General features: G+C 35.8%; 1 protein-coding gene across 5 annotated transcripts in view; it reads right to left on the bottom strand.

The window, feature by feature from the left end:
- Positions 1–16,623, bottom strand: part of SCAPER (S-phase cyclin A associated protein in the ER) — a 170,501-nt gene that overhangs the window by 34,809 nt on the left and 119,069 nt on the right. For all 5 annotated transcript variants that reach the window (XM_049811461.1, XM_049811460.1, XM_049811457.1 and 2 more), the window contains 3 exons: positions 13,681–13,804; positions 4,996–5,225; positions 1,021–1,176 (listed from right to left, as the gene is read on the bottom strand). In XM_049811461.1, coding sequence (XP_049667418.1) covers positions 1,021–1,176; positions 4,996–5,225; positions 13,681–13,804 — 510 coding nt within the window. The remainder of the gene's footprint in view (positions 1–1,020; positions 1,177–4,995; positions 5,226–13,680; positions 13,805–16,623) is intronic.

Here is a 16,623-nt window from a genome sequence, read left to right as displayed (position 1 = left end):
GTAAATATTATATTAGTCACTTTTGTAGCTAAAACTATTATTTCACTAAGAGAAGGGTGATTTTTATTGGGTTTTTTTAGTATGCATTTGACTTTTGGCAGCGCTGTCCTGGAATGTAAATGCCAAGTTGGCAGCTTTCAGAAAGGGAAATGTCAGTAAGTTGGGATGGTCTCTTTGGGCTCATATTTCTTGCAGTTCTTTTTCCATGGGCCTGTGTCCCTAGGTTACCAGCAACAGCTCTTAGCTACAGCTTTGTTTCTTATTTTATGTTTTATTAACTCTGGTTTTTCTGCCCCAGCATCATTTTACCCTTCAGGAATTCACTGTAAAGTTCTGTCAGCCTTGTCTTTTCCTGAAATGTGTAAGTCTAATGCTGGTAGGTTCTAGTATGTGCACCCCAAAGCTCTGAAATTTTGACTCTCACAGTGTCAGGCTGTCCGAAGCTGTAGATTATAGAAGTCCAGATTTGCTGGCAGACACATACCTCATGCTTACTCCCCACAACCCTGGTTAGGTTACGATAACAAACATTTTGCATCAGAAAATTCCCTGACAAATCTAGAAATACTTTTATTTATAAAAAAATGTAATTCCCTTACTGACAGTGGTATTTTAAAGAACAGGAGCTGAATTAGGCTGCTCTAGAGACAAATCAATTAAGAGTTGATTTTAGCTGATAATAAAATACCTCTTGAAGTCCTTAGGACTGGACACTTAAAATTAGCGGTGACAAAACCCTCTCTGTAATGATGAGTAAAAGAGATAAAGTTTGCAATTCTGATAAATTACTTACAAGAATCAAGACTCAGTGCAGGTAACTAATTACAGTTCAATGGGAAAAAGGGTGAGCAGACTGAATCTCCTGCTCTGTTTCTTTACTGGTTATTACTGTGTGAATAAGAACAGTTCTGTCTAACAGCCTCATCAGAACGCTCGCTTCCATGAACACAGTGTTGGCACAGAGTTACAAAGGCTGCTGCTTGATGAACATATTAAAGATGACAGACCAAGTGCACCTACCTTCCATTGACAGCAAAACACAGTTGACATATTCCATGCAACACTGCTGTGGCATTTTGTAGAAAAGTTGCTATTTTGGGATTCTCCTCAACAGGGCCTTGAACGGAGAGGAAACAGCAACACAGCTTGTCTATCAATCCTATGTTCACCACATAACTAGAAACAGAGGGAAAACTGTATTAAAGAAATAGTCCCATGCCAGTTTTGGTAACTTTGCAGTGGAAGTAATTTCTGCTTCTCTACTATCAAACCATACAAAATGCAGGTTTGTGATTACTTAAAATACTCTTTCTGAAAGGGTTCAATAAAACAATTCAAATTACAATGACTTGAGATCTGGCTCTCTGCAACTATCAGTAGTTTTTGTTAAGAGATCTGTCTGTTGTAGGTTAATTTGTATTATACTGTACAAGAAAGATGAGTGTAAATGTTTATTTTACCATACTCCTAGAAGGACAATGGAATTTTGCCATAGTTAAAAGATTTATAATAATCTTGATGGCTCTGCAACAGCACGATTTCTTTTTAGCATGAAGAGATAAACTTTGTAGAACACGCTAATTCAAGAAGACAATGACGTTACCCAGATAATGTTTTATTGCAATACGTGTATGATAACAACTACTGCCCAGCTGTTGGCTTGTTTGTTTTTTTTTTTTTTCCCTTTTTAAAATATATGCAACAGTTAAGAGACTAATAGAACAAGCAGATAACAACCTTCTACGATCAGTACAGAAGGATCCGGAGCAGAAAGCCTCCTCAGGAGCTCAACCAAAACTCAATGCAGAGAAAACCATGCTAGTGACTTTTTTTTCTTTTAAACTGAAAACTCCTCTTTCATTATCAGAGTAGATCAGATCATCATTGCTGATCATCAGATCACTACTGCTGAAATTTCTTCTTTGAATTTCTAATAGCTTGGAAACCGACACCAAAAAATTTGCTGTTTGTCCTTGTACCAAGATCTCTCTGCCCACACCAGGTTCTCTCATACTTTGATCAGTATCAACTCCACTTAAACTGCACACACAGATTATTTTTTTTTCCCACGTCACTTTGCTGATATCGCCTAACTTCATGCACTTTCCTTTTTCTACCACAAACATTCAGCTTCTCAGACTTTACTCTGTCTCAACTGTTCGTTCTGCTGACTTATGTGAGATCAACTTCCTTTGTGGAGACAAATATCCCGCTGCAATCACCTCCTTCTCTTTCCCCTCTAATTTTCTTTGTATTTTCCTTCACTCTTATCGAGTGGGAGAAACCGCTTGCGAAAATCAGAAGAACTGCTGTTATATCCTGTGCCTCCACCTGACTTAAAAGACATGGGGAACCAATTACTTTCAGACACCATCAACTGATTCGCTGTTTTTACACTGATAGTCTACACTAAACCATCCTGCTACTAATACTACTCCATCCTACCAGCTGTTCTGTCTACTTGCTCGTCCAGTCCATTTGTTAGAGAGTGCCTCTTAAAGCGCAGGGTCCTTGAGATGGGTACAGCACTGGCTGTACATTTCCATAATGTCAAGACCACCCTGACTTGACTAAGTATGGAACATTATTAAATAATATTGATTCTACTAAATAAGTAATACTGATTAGATAACGCTTGTCACAGGAGCTGTAGAAGTATTTATTAAAGATAACTATTCCCTCACATGTCTTACAGTCTGATTTTGAAAAAACAGGGATTTTTTTAAGATTAGTGCATAAAACCTCTACACTTTTCAGACAGTGTTGTCGCTCAATGACTAATCTCTCTTCAGGGCTGGAAGCTAGACTTTCTGCCAAAGTTGACTCTGCTGACACAAAGCTTTTGGAAGCAAAGAAAGTAATTAAGAAAAAAAATACACTGGATATAAAGCAAGAAGTCTAACTGCAGTATGAAAAATTTTTAAGGCTGCTGAAGTATAGCAGTTAAAAACACAATGATGCACAAAGGTTTTTAATTGCACACTCATTGCTCAGGTAAGTTTGTTCTATTTAGCAACATGAAAGGTTACCAGCATTAGGTTTCTTGCAGATTTTGATCTAAGCAATCCACCTCATCATACAGGTGATAAGTGAGCTCTCCTGTATTAGCAGAATAATTTCAGGAACAGAGCTGGATGTTAGATACATCACAGTCACAGAGAAATGCTGAGTGCTAGAAATCTCTCTGTGAAATAGGAGGGGAGAGGAAAAACTAAATAAAATACAGCTAATACTGAGAGATTACTACTTGGAAAAAAGGCACAACCATTCTCATCAATATTCTCCTCCTTTTTCCCTAGGAACATCTCTACAGTCCGACTGACACCTGCAAAACATGTTCATTGTTCCCCTTCCTTTACACCCACACCTGGACACAAAGCGGCTGCTCTTTTGGCAGAGAAGAAATGGATGAGAGTTTTCAGTCTACTGGGACTATTCTTTAATGGCATCCGGAGACAATGAGAAGACACATGAAACACTCCCTTCCTTGAAGAATTGAGCATACAGACAAGCGGAATGTCAAAGCTCTCTAATCTATTGCCTCCATCTCCCAGTCTTTTTACCCATGGTAGCATAGTTCAAATAATTTAGCTACCCTTTTGATACCCAGACAGTGTGTAGATAATTATTGTTTATGCATCAGGTCTAGTAGTTCCAAATAGAAAAAAAAAATAAAAAAAAATTTCAACTTTCCTCTTTCTTCCCCCATCTTCCTAAAACTCTCATTTAATCAACTCCCCAAGGACATATGATACAACAACCTGGAGGCAAAAGATTCTCATTAATAACAGAATTTGTCTGGTTTTGACTAGTTTAAAATGCCCTCTCTCTTTTTTTCCTAATTGCGCTATTACCTTGTCATCGTGCCTTTCATTCTCCATTTATAACCAGATCCCCTAAAGTGCCTCAGGTGAGGGACCTAGTTGGATTCTCATGTATCTTCTTATCTCAAGGGTATGCCTATGCTTGGCCCAGTCAGTGTCAGATGTCTGTTCAGCACAAATATCAATAAGCAGACCTCCCACCCTCCCATTCATAAATGGGGAGAATACAACATCCTGAAATTTCACACTCTTTCTAAACCTGTTTGGGGAGAAGACGAGTTACATGAGAACAATAAAGTTTTAGAGGTCACTGGTATCTGTGACAACTATTTGTTTTGCTTTCCTCCTCCAGCTGTCTTTTTTGTACTCACCAGTATCATACCAGACTTTGAAAAGTCTGAAGATGGTCAGTATGATACATTTTCAGTAGCATATCTCAGAATTTTATTTCTTCAGAGGGCTGAAGATGTATTGATGACTATTTATATAATTTACTAGTGAAACTATACACTTCTAGCAAGTCTAATATATTGTTGGATCTATATTAGTTTTATATCTATATATTAAATATACATTAATTATATATATTCATATATTCAGGTTCAAGTATTTTTACCAAAAGAATTAGAATGTTTCAAGTAAAAATGAGCAAAACAACGTATTCTCTTTTATTTGACTGTTACAACTCACTGAGTTATTCTGATTGAAATTTTGCTCAAGAAATATACTTAGAAAATTGCTGTTAAAATACAGCTTCATTATTTGGGTAATCTTTATAATAGAAAGTATATATTTTATGGTAAGCTTATATGAATGCATGTACAATATGCAGGACCACACCGGCAACGGGCATACACAGTTGGCATAGAGAATTGAAAGAAAACAATGATAATATGGAAGCTGACTCCTAGGTAATTAGGAGATGAAGCGGACGGAAAGGACACAAAAAACCAAGCCCCAAATTAAAAGACTTGTTTTTTCTGTATTTCTGTGTCTGCAGCTTTTTGAAGAACATTTTTGTTTGAGAATATTTCAATAGTCTTCTTGACTACACACACTAACTGCTCTTGCTAAGGTAAGAGTTAAAGCAGTTTGTTCCTTTCTTAAATCATTGCAATTTTCTTTCTTTGTAGTAAAGAAGGTTTAGAGAAGTTTCTTAATTTTTTTTAACCTGATTAGATCTTGGACTCTGCCGTTGAAGGCTTCCACTTGCGAGGATTTACTTTTCACTTCCTGTAATATCTTCAGTGCAGTAGAGTGGTTGTTTCCATCTGGGAAGCTGGAGATTAGACATCTGAAAATCACAGCAGTTATCCTCAGAAGTCCTGTTGTTAAACCTTCGAATACCTGCTTATTTGCACTTCTGCCTGAAGTAATATTATGGTCATCGGGAACACTAACCTAAGTAAAGAGAAAAAAAAAGAAAAACCAATCAGAATTCAGTAAAAATAGTCAAGGTTTGTAGATAAACACTTAGAAAGTTGCACATGAGTACACCAAAAATAATAATAAAGTAACATATTATAGAGTGCTGATGGACATTAAAACATTTCAGATACAGGAAAAGGTCTATACCCCTTATGCAGATAATAAAGCCAAACCAGAATAAATCAAGTCAAAACAGCGTTTAGTGTATGAGAACTGAAGGAAGCCTTATAGCAGCAGAGTACTTCATTAGTACGATTGTGGTGCACACAATTCTTATGCACACACAGGATTTTGATGAGTCACTAGCAAAAAAAAAAAAATTTTTTTTTTTTTTTTTAAACTTGACTGCAAATAAACAAACTACTGAGACAGTTCATTTTGACTACTACATTGTGTTACCACAAAGACATATTAAATGTCTAGGTAGGATACACAAAGCGTTCAGTAACATAGAGGAAAGATAGCTATTTTCTGTGAAGAAATAGCATTAACTGTTGTATGGTAATCCCCTACCTGACTTTGGAAAAACACAATGTACCATCAGAAGGCTACTCAACAGTCATAAACAAACACCCCCTACAAAAGTGAGTATTTTGAAAGGCAAGAGTTCTTGTGACACAGCAGATACAGTTGTGGCTCTTCACAGAAAAAGACAATATACTTTGCCAGCAACAGGAATGATCTTTGCAGTGAGGACTTGCTCCATCATAGCAAAAAAACAAACAAAAATATCCTGAAGTAAGTGTCATTCCAAAGTATTTTATGTGGAATTTTAATGTTACAAAAATTACAGATTTTTTTGCCACAAAAAGTGAGACTGATTGTGATAAAACTCAGACCATAACTAAGAAAAAAAATAAATGTATCTGGAACAGTACTAGTTTGCCCTTAGGAAACAGCATACTGAAACAGCATCTGAGCAGTAAGTTTAGACAACACACAGGAAAGCCACAGGAGGTGCCATCTGGTAACAGTGGCAAAGGACGCTGGGGAATACAAAATTTTTCCAATCTACGAGGAGGTATTCAGTTGTGCTGCTAAGCTTCTGCATAACTGAATTCAGAACAAATTATATGACTTGCAGAGGTACACAAAGAGGGCAGTATACAGTGTTTTAAGGCAGTGAAAGAAGGCAACCTTCACTGAATCGAGACAGATGATTTACAGATGTTCCCCTTCACACCTGAAAAAGCCTGCAAGAGAATTACCTTTTCCCAGTTAAGTGTCAGAACTTCGCAGTCGAGCAGTTTACTACTAAAGCTAACCCAAAGCAGCTAAGTATTTCAAAGGGCTAAGTACTCCTCAAAGGCAAGAATACTCTTAAGGGAAGGCTCCATGGGTTTTTTTGATTCACATTTCTCTTATCCATCTTTTTTTCAAAAAGAAAGAGAACTGCTAAAACTTCTGAAGTCTACAAAAATAAAGAGAGTCCCGATTTTGTAAAAAATGAAAGGCTGTTAAAGTAGAAGTTTCTCCCAGGGAGGGAGGCATATTAAAAAACCCCACTATGCCGACCAAATCTGATGAGAAGAATCAAACACCTCTCCCTCCTCCCCCCCAAAAAACCCCAACCAACTGAACACAAAAAACAACTAAGGAATTATCTGAGAAGACAGAAAAGTTGCACAAATTCTGGGGCACAACCTGACATACTGGAACATCATAACGGATGACATGAATAATATGGTTCTAGAAGATGCAATGGGAAATGCTTTTCACTCACAAATCTCAAATTAGGCACGGAGAAAGTCTGAGCACTTTATGGATACCATCATATTTTAACTATTAAGGACAGCAGGAAAAACATGTCCCATGAATAAGGCCTGAACATCTCAATATAAAACATCACCTGATGACCACTGCACTGGTCCATCAGATGTCAGTTGCTTGTCAATCATGTCAGAAGCACAACATGCAATTCTGTCTGAACAGACCTCAGAGGAACAGAATCCAATTTTTCTAAATCATTAAATTAGAGCCCACTCCTAAAAAAGGCAGTGAAGTTGAGATGTACAACACGCAAACCCGAAGACAAATCTATATGCAGGACACAGATCTGGAAGGAAATCTTCCTGAGGAGTATAATTTTTTTTAAATAAAGTATTTTATTTTTTCATTTCTGCAGTCCAAGATAATTTAACCAGCTGAAATTCTGCCCTATTATGATCAAACAGTAAGTGAAGTGTGTGTGTAAGTCCTGCAGTTTTACAGGCAGAATATTGGCAGCACAGACACATCAATCAAGACATGGGGCTCCGAGGTACGTTCACTGTGCTTAATGCTGCTGGACTCCATGTACCAATAGACCTCTGTGAAGGCACTTTTACGAGACAGCTTGAGGCTTTCAACACTGTAATTAGTGATCAATATTGGCTGAAATTTTATTTTCATTCCAGGTTCAAATCATTTACACTTGGTATATGCAAGTGAGGTCACAGAAAATCGTTCCTCCCTGTATAGGTATCAGGAGGGATTTGGTAACACTCGGTGACAAAGAACAACATGCACATTTCTTTATTATTCATTAGCTCTGAGCCTTGTGTTGGTACTTAAAACTCATTGTAATAGCCTGTTTCTGGTGATGAGCCAAGTGAGCAAGTGAGAAGTCTTTAGCTGCTTATTCAAGTTCAATAGGAAAAATAGTATTATGTTGCTCCAGTAACTTCTGTTGACTAAAATAATTCATACCTAATGATTCCAATTGCCTACTGGAACGGATGGATTAAGCTTTGCAATGTATAAATCAATTTAAATGTGGTGACTTTGTACTAAGAACACCAAGTTTTAAAGTTTGCTAACAAATGCCACTCACTGCTTTTTCACTCAAGAGAAAATATTATATATAACTTATTTCTTAAAAGATTTAATAATATTTTGCAGTAGAGCCTTCCATTTGCTGTAATGAACAGTACTATAAACAGATGTCTATTTTTGTCTTCTAGTTGAATGTACATATAAGAACTGTATTTTCTAAGTATATAGCCCTTAGCTACACAAGTTCATGCTTTAATATAAAACTGTTCTTCCTAATTTGTAAAATAAATAGATCTAGCAGTCTTAATACAATCTTTTATTGCAGAGCTGATTTTTCACATTTGATTTTTGCGGAAAGTGTGTGTGTCTATTAATACAAAGCAAGACCAAATGTGTTTTTATACTGTGTATGTCAAAGAGGAGATAGAAGGAAATACTGTTTTACAGAAAATGGGTAAATTTGAACTTGATTCCCACCTTTAATATTTTCCATTTATACGAACTCAAATGCGTGACAAAAGATCAGCTCTTTTACCGAAGAAGTAATTAACGGCATAGTGTGAAAATATGTTGAGATTTATGTTCAAAATTAATTGGGGTGCTTGCAAAAGTGATGTATTACTTCGCTTGTTGATAATTCTATCAAGCAAGGGGGGAGGAAATCTTAAAATTTAATAGTGTAATTATGAAAGCTTTCAAGCTCTGGTTTCTTTGTGTTGGTTACACAAGGAGTTAATCATATTCAGAGAAACTGTGTTTACTGAACATGGGCTTTAGATGAGTAAATGTTAAAACATACCATGTTTTTATTTCTGAGGTTTAACAGTTTAACTGACACAAATCTACAGGTACAATTACACAGTTAAACTGACTTGTCAAGTAATTGGTTTAAAACATTTTTAAATCACAAAGGAAAATCAGGAAAAATGTAACTATTGTTCAATTACTTGACACATCCAACATCTCAACGCTCTTTTAGCATTTATGGTGACTGCCTATGCTGGGCCTAATCAAGACTCCTACTTTCTTTAAATCAGTTCTTGAACCAGAACGCTCTGATGACTAGATACTCAGCTGCAGTACAGTCTCCATGAAACTGTTAAGCCGTTCAGCAGAGAATTCCCCTTGTGTAGGGATTCCCTTGCTTCTGAAGAGCTGCTGTAAGCTCTTCAGCTCTGCCCAACATCTCGGACTTAATCCTGCAAGATGCTGAACAATATGGCCCCAATCCAGTAAAGCACTTAGGCAAACATTTAATATAGCTGAAAATGCTACTCCACTCTGACTCATGTCACTAAAAGTACCTCTGCATATCAGAGCACATTTTTTTTCTGTGCTAACAAAAAAAAAACCCAAAAAACCAAACCCAAACAGTTTCCAGTTAGCAACGTAGAGCTCTGTCACTGAAAACTCATTTATGTTTTTGTCTCGCAAAAAGCATAATCCTTCACAGCCATCAAGAATTTTAAATATAGAGCTGCTAAACCTAAATGGAAAGCCTTCAAACCTTTTGAAGCACCCCATCTCTGCTCATTTGGTCACTTATGTTGTATTCTTCTCCCATTAACAGTGGTGATTTTGTGATTTTGCATGTGTAAGTCATTGGGCTTGCCTCAAAAACACGCTGGAAAACATATACTTTCAAAACAGTATCTATAGGATGTCAGAATTTTTATGTAGTAACTAGCAAACTAAGGAAATGGAAACAGCCCAAGAAGTCTATGGGCTTAAGATGGCGCAGATGAAGGTTCCACTTTTTAAATTCCCTACCCCTAAATACTTTAATATGTCATTATTTCTCCTACCCCAGCCCTATTTTCAAGATTTACTACAGGATTAACACACTGGCTTCCTACTGAAGCAAATAAACAAAACATAAGTTTTTGGTCCTTTAAAAGTTACATTATTAAAAAGAGAGAAAAAGACATGAAGTTTCTGTGCTTTTTTACATTGCCAACGCTGACTGAATTGCATTAGAAATGACCTAATCCACAGAGCTGACACCTAACTGAGCTACTTTTTTGGCCAGCCTGAATACTTCTAGGTGCTGGGCTTCAGGTCTCCAACTAGTCCCGAAACCGGAGGGAGAGCAGGTTTTTTAGATCTCTTAGTGACCTGGAGCGTAGAAACTCCCCCCACGGCCTCGTTGCTTGGGGCTAGGAGTACTGTCAGTGCCACAGCAGCTGAGCACTATTTCAAAATGGACCAGAAGAGCTAAAAAGCATGTATTCATAATCAGCGCAAACAAACACGAAGCTGCCTTACTTGCTGCAGTACAGAAGATTAAAAAACTGACCACAAACGGTTAGAAACTAGCAGTGGGGATAGGATGTATACTGTATTTTGGAAGCACCCAAATTAAATGGCAGCACATTCTAGTGAAGAAATGGTGGAGAAAAAATCACTTCACTGTGACTAGATAGCCAGATTAACTTAAATCATAGTGACCCAGCTTGAAATTTTCAAAATTTCAACCAGAGCTATAAATGGCAACCAACTTTGGCAAGTCAGACTGCTGGAGAGAGACTGGCAAGACTTTTCTTTTTTTTTGCTTTTCAATTCTGAAATCAATCCTGTATGTTGCAAGTTTACATAAAATTATCTACTTAAAGGAATAATCTGATTCTAGCCTTTAGCAATTAATCTTAAACAGAAAGAAAAACAGCCTAAAAATTTTATTGCACGTGCAGGATATTAGCAATAATGCACATGAATAAATGAAGTGCATAGCGGTGACTACCCCAAGCTAGTCATTTGCAATTCTATGTAATATCCAATTCAAAAATGAAACAAGAAAGAATCCATGTAATTTTGCGTATTTATGTGAACAAAGAAATATAACAACAAAAATGTCTCAATTTCTAATTCTTAATTAGTACTGATTTGCATTATGCTTTAACTGCTAAAAGCAGGTATGCTATGGGAAAGATGTGACTGAAGGAACAAAATCCTTCTAAGAATTTTTACTGGACAAGGTGGTCTTGTCCAACTTGTTATTCTCAAAAGCTTTTCGAAATTTCCCTTTGATCTATCTGAGAAGATATAGCAGAAAACAAGCTGTCATGGTTTTCTTTTTGTGAAATCATAAAAGGACAGACATCCAAAAAAAAACCCCCAAACCCCAATCTATTTACAAAACACAAAATTATTTACAAATGCAGGCACAGATATGTATGGTTTATATATATACAGCTTTTTCAGATATCTTCATGGAAGAGTATATGACAGCTGTCACTTTACTAGAACACCACCACCCCCCCAAAATAAAAAACTATCCTTACATGCTCCACATAATTAATTGTTTCTCTCAGTATGAAACCTTCCAAAATACACAATTAGAAAAGTTCTCACTATTTCGCAACTATTTTCTAGGTACAGAAGACAAATCAGAGCAGAGACAGCAGTCTGTAGATAAATGAAGTTACAACTCTAGCACAAGACTTCTGTGAGTGTAGGTGGGAAGGTTTGATCCATTAACCATTAAAATCAGGAAACATACTACTACTAACCTCAACAGACACCAAATTGGGCATTACCTGAGCTAAGGAGACTAAGAAAGGTAAAATGGTAAGTAAAATCTACAGAAGGTTTCCTACCACTCTGTTTAGGTATGAGATAAAAGATCAGCACACTTTTAACAATTAACTTGGGCAGGCTGGATGTCACAAAAAAAAAAAAAAAAAAAAAAAAAGAAATACAGTCTATTTATTATTCTACCATTTCCCACTGGTACCCAAGCTTTCATTGGAAAAAAAAATATTTTTAATTTTTTTTTAAATAATTCTTCAAGTAATATTTTGAAGAGAAAATTGTTACACCAGTGTAAACAAAAATGAACATTTTCTCACCAGTGAGAAGTGATTGTTTTAAATTTTATTCTTTAAAATGTATAGCTTTGAGTTTTAGCAAAAGTGAAGCAGACATTGCATTCGATTGATGAATAAAAACAAAAATAAACCTACATTAAATTGGTTGGAAATAAGGTTCATACTGGCTGTATTCAAGAATATATTTAAAGGTTTCTCAAAACTGGATTATTTCTGTTTCTGTATTCAGCAAATATTGCCATACTTGTTTAATAATCTGTTAAAACCTTGCAAATATATGTTCTCATTTATTACTCCTGGTATTACTTGGGGTTTATTTTCCAACAGCAAGTGGAAATACACACAACACTGGCAAAGGCAGCATCATACAGCTCACCAAACTAGAATACTGGAGGCAGTTAAATTCTTCGGAGGGGTGTCTTTTAATATTTTGGTATTCAGAGCTTGATCAAATTAAAAAAGTGCTCTCCATTTGTCCATTTCTTTTTTGTAATAAAGAAATTAAAACTTGATCTGATTTATTGTATTTCCGAGAGAGAAAAATCAGCATTAGAAAAGCAGCACTGTATGTATTTTTTTGTACTTAAATATGTACTTCACGGACCTACGAAGATATCCTAGTTTAAGGGCCAATTTTGCCTGAAGAGAACATAAGAGACTTTATGCATAGGAAAGAAAAGTCCACTGTGGATCATGGGAAACATTAAGCTTTAATTACAGTTTTGCTGCAATTCAAGGGTAGTATTTGGCAACAGACTGAAAACAGCTCTAAGCGTAGTAAATTTTTCTTATGTAGTATCTCCGATCTGTAGGTGGCCAACATTTCCTAAGAAATACCCTCTGTATTTCTTCAGGAAAAGTGCAGGTTGTTCACACAGCGCTGCACTGAGAAAAGGGAAGGTGTTTGGCATCAGAATGGATCTTGTCACTTGTGAAGTGCTGAAGGATTTCATCTCTCGTGTAATTACCCATGGAGCCTGTGCGCTGGCTCGCTCTGCAGAGAGCCAGCGATGTTGTGACTGGGCCAGCACAATACATGCACCTTTCACTAAGTATATTTGAAATCTAATACCTGGAATCCTCTTGGAAAGATTTGGTGAAGAACAATGAGCTGGCAGCTACTTAGTAGAGAATGCACAAGTTGCGTTCAGGTTTTCTTTGTGTCAAGGACCTTCGGACTATCTTTTTAAAGTGTTCATCAACAGTCCTATGGCTTGTTGATTCTAACAGTGTCATTTAAATTATTTAAAGTATGTACATAACTTTTCAATTAACAAACTGCTTGGCTCATGAAAATACATACACACATTTATAAGTAGAAAACCAAGACTAAATATCTTATGATGAGCAGGTCACTATGAATTAAAAATGAGTTTTCAAATAAAATATTTAATGACATTTCAAATTAAATGCAACATTGGAAAATTAAAACTTTCACAGTTAAAGAGTCCTGCTATTTAAGCCCTTCAGCAAATCAAAGCACAGCGATGTACTGACCTGACTTATATTGCTGATACCAAAACACGTTAGAATCACACATAATATTCTATACTGTAAATATTACTACAGGATGAATTAAAGACAACAACCTCAGAAAACATTAAAGATAGCACACTGTCCACTCACGAGAGTTCCTGGTATGCATGCTTTTGCAGATTTTATTAGCAGAAGCAAGTATATCCATTTGTATGGAAGTATAGTAGAAACAGTTACCACATACGACAAAAGAATCTTACTCTTTTGAGCCTTTAGTCTCATGTATCTCCTGGTGTTCTTATACTCTAAATACTCTAATACGTTTGTGAAGCACACAAACATTTCTAAATTAAAATAGCTATTTTACATACCGTAAACTGGTGTATCAACAGGTCCATGAGAAAAGTGATCTTATTACTAAAAAGAACGTAGGTGCAGTTTTCTGCACAATTACTGCAGGTGAGGCTGTAAGCATTTACCGCATTGCAGAGGGACCTAAAAAATCAGAAGGAAAGAAAAATAAAAATAAGAATTTTACTTCTTTCTTCACTAAATCAAAAGCAAATAAATGGAAGCACATCACAAAACAACCTTTCAGTAATACACATTCGTTCTCTTGAACTTGGGATTCCAAACAGAACTAAAAATTTACATGAAATCAATTAAATAATCAGTAACTTCACAACAGTAAAGCCATACTTATCAGAAGTCATGCACTGTATGGCTACTGGACTCTTCCATATTCAAAACTCCTAACAGAACTTACACAGACTGTCAGCTGATTTCATAATTTGGATATGTAATATTCTTTTCTTGTGGCTTACAGTTATATCACAGAAGTAATTTGGGTATAAGGTCTGCTTCCTAGCACAACCTTCAAGAAGAAAAAAACGGTATGAAGTAATTCACAGTATACCGGGACCAGCTTCAGCAAGAGGCTATTGCGCAGCGCCTGTGAACTAATCAAGGAACAGAGAGGATCAAATAATTTGCACTGAGCAACCAAAACTGCACAGGTGAAATTCCTGTCCAAAAATTTCTTCTGACATATTGTGAACCACTACTGTACAGAGCCTTTAAGCGTTAGCGTATAACTACAATAGCATCAACTGACCTACACCTATGGCTGGAAGGAAGAGGTTACAGGTTTGCAACAGTAAGAACAGAAAATCATAAGCACAGTGAGTCACAGAAAGCTCCAGATGTACAAAACATGCCCAATTATTCTTTGCATCATGTGCAGTAATTTCCATCTGCTCCCATTATAGTGCTCTTCTCAAAACAGGATTTGCAGGGAAGCTGGGACCAGTCCTATAGAATATACTCACAGAGAAGATAAATCTCATCATGGATAATACTATTTCAGGATAAACACAAAATTCATTCCTTGAACTTTGCTTACTACAAAAGCTACCACTGTTACTATACAAATACGCACATAGACACACAACACAAATGAATCAAATATATACAGTAATAAAGATGGCTAGAAATTCAAGTCGTCTAAAGTAAACCAAAAGGAAAAGAACTTTTACTTTGTTGTTGTTGTGTTTTTTTTTAACATGTGAAAAAACGTGACTAAGTTCAAATAAACTCCACAGAAGAAAATAAATTGTAAGCACTGTCAAAAGGTCATACAAGAGTGGGATTGCAACAAACAAGTTATCATACAGAAATCATCAATGCTGGTATTTAACATAACAAGCTGTAGACTAATTCAACATACTTACAAAGAGAGACTTGAGTTTTATGCTTTATTTTTCTCCTAAAATATTTTTTGAAACAACAAAGTTATTTACATAATAAGGGAGGCTGCTTTACTGATTGCTGAGGCATCTGATTACTTAGCACAGCTCCCAAGAGTTGAAATCGAAGCGTCTTATATACGTCCATTGTATTCTCAAGCCAAGAAAAGCTGGAAATGCTCAGAGGCCAGAATATTTAATTTTTTTTCATTTGTATTTCTGGATTGTCTTTTCTTCAGCTGGAGAAATAATTTTGAACTTTAAAAAGTAAAATTACCTTGCTTGGTTTGATCTGTAAAAAAATAAAGAACATTCATACCTTTCCTTCAATAATATTCTGAGCATCACCGTATTGCCAGTTATATTAATTTTACTGTACTGGTAATTAATTTTACTCTACTGCCTAATTAAATCAGTTTCAATGTACAGTTCACATGACATGAAAACAATATTAAAATATTATTTATTGATCAAAGGCAGGTTCATTTTCACCTATTTCATCTAATTTTTACCCTACAAGGACAACACCTACATGTAATTCAAGTAGCATGCTTCACATGCATTTTTTAAAACCTCCCTTGCAACAGGATTCTCTTTTCCTGTCCTGACTGTATAAATGTATTTTTTCACTTTCCTCAGTAATGCTGAAAAAAAATTTCATTAGGCACTTACTTCTACTTTTCATAGAAGATTATTCCCCGGTGTAGGTGTGTTTACGGGGAGAGAGATATGAAGCTATATCGGTAGTTTCTATTTTCAGTTGAGAAGATGCTTTAAATCAGCATCTGTCATTTTAACAGCTATTCTAAAATAAAGATTAATTCTATTTAAATATAAACATTATAATTTACCCAAAGTGTCAAATATGAACTTGGTAGGTTAACTTATTATTTTGACAGCATTTCAGAGTTTCTGAGGTGATTAAGTTAATTCATGCAATAATGTTTTTTGATACATGGGATTCCTAACTCCCAAAAGGATCATTTATTTTACATTTGAAAACACAAAACCTTTCCACTTTATATATAGAACAAATTCCATGGTAATAATGCATCATGTTTTTGTATTTCCCAACTGAATCTCATGTCAGAAAGAGTACTTGCATTTTCAGAGACTCAAATAATGCATTTGAAAAGGTGGTGTAAGCAAATGGATGTCAAATTAATTTTTCACAAGAATAAAGAGGGTTCTTTTAATTGATAACATACGCTTGCTAACTATGGTTCGTCTAAATACATTCTAATCACAGCACACTCTGAACTACGATTCAGTTCCATAATTTTTTTTTTAATTCAAAATTGGAAGTGTCAAGCACAGAAGCCATCCCCAGGTGGTTCGCGGTGTTAAATGGCAGATTAAAGACAGCACGACTAATTTCTTTACTTTAATCTTATTAAGGGAACAACAGCTGTCAACTGTCACCATTTCTGCACAAGGCCTCTGAGACAAGCAGAGTGCTGTGAATGTCAAGCCAGAACTTACTTTAACCACCAGTTAAACTCTCTGGGATGAAAAACTCAATAAATTTCTTACCATTTTTTTCCCTGTTGAAAGCTCTAACTGCTCTTA

Source organism: Accipiter gentilis, chromosome 10 (assembly GCF_929443795.1).
Source record: "Accipiter gentilis chromosome 10, bAccGen1.1, whole genome shotgun sequence".
Classification (NCBI taxonomy): domain Eukaryota; kingdom Metazoa; phylum Chordata; class Aves; order Accipitriformes; family Accipitridae; genus Astur; species Astur gentilis.
Note: the sequence above shows the minus strand (reverse complement) of the source record. Positions and strands in the feature narration are given on the sequence as shown.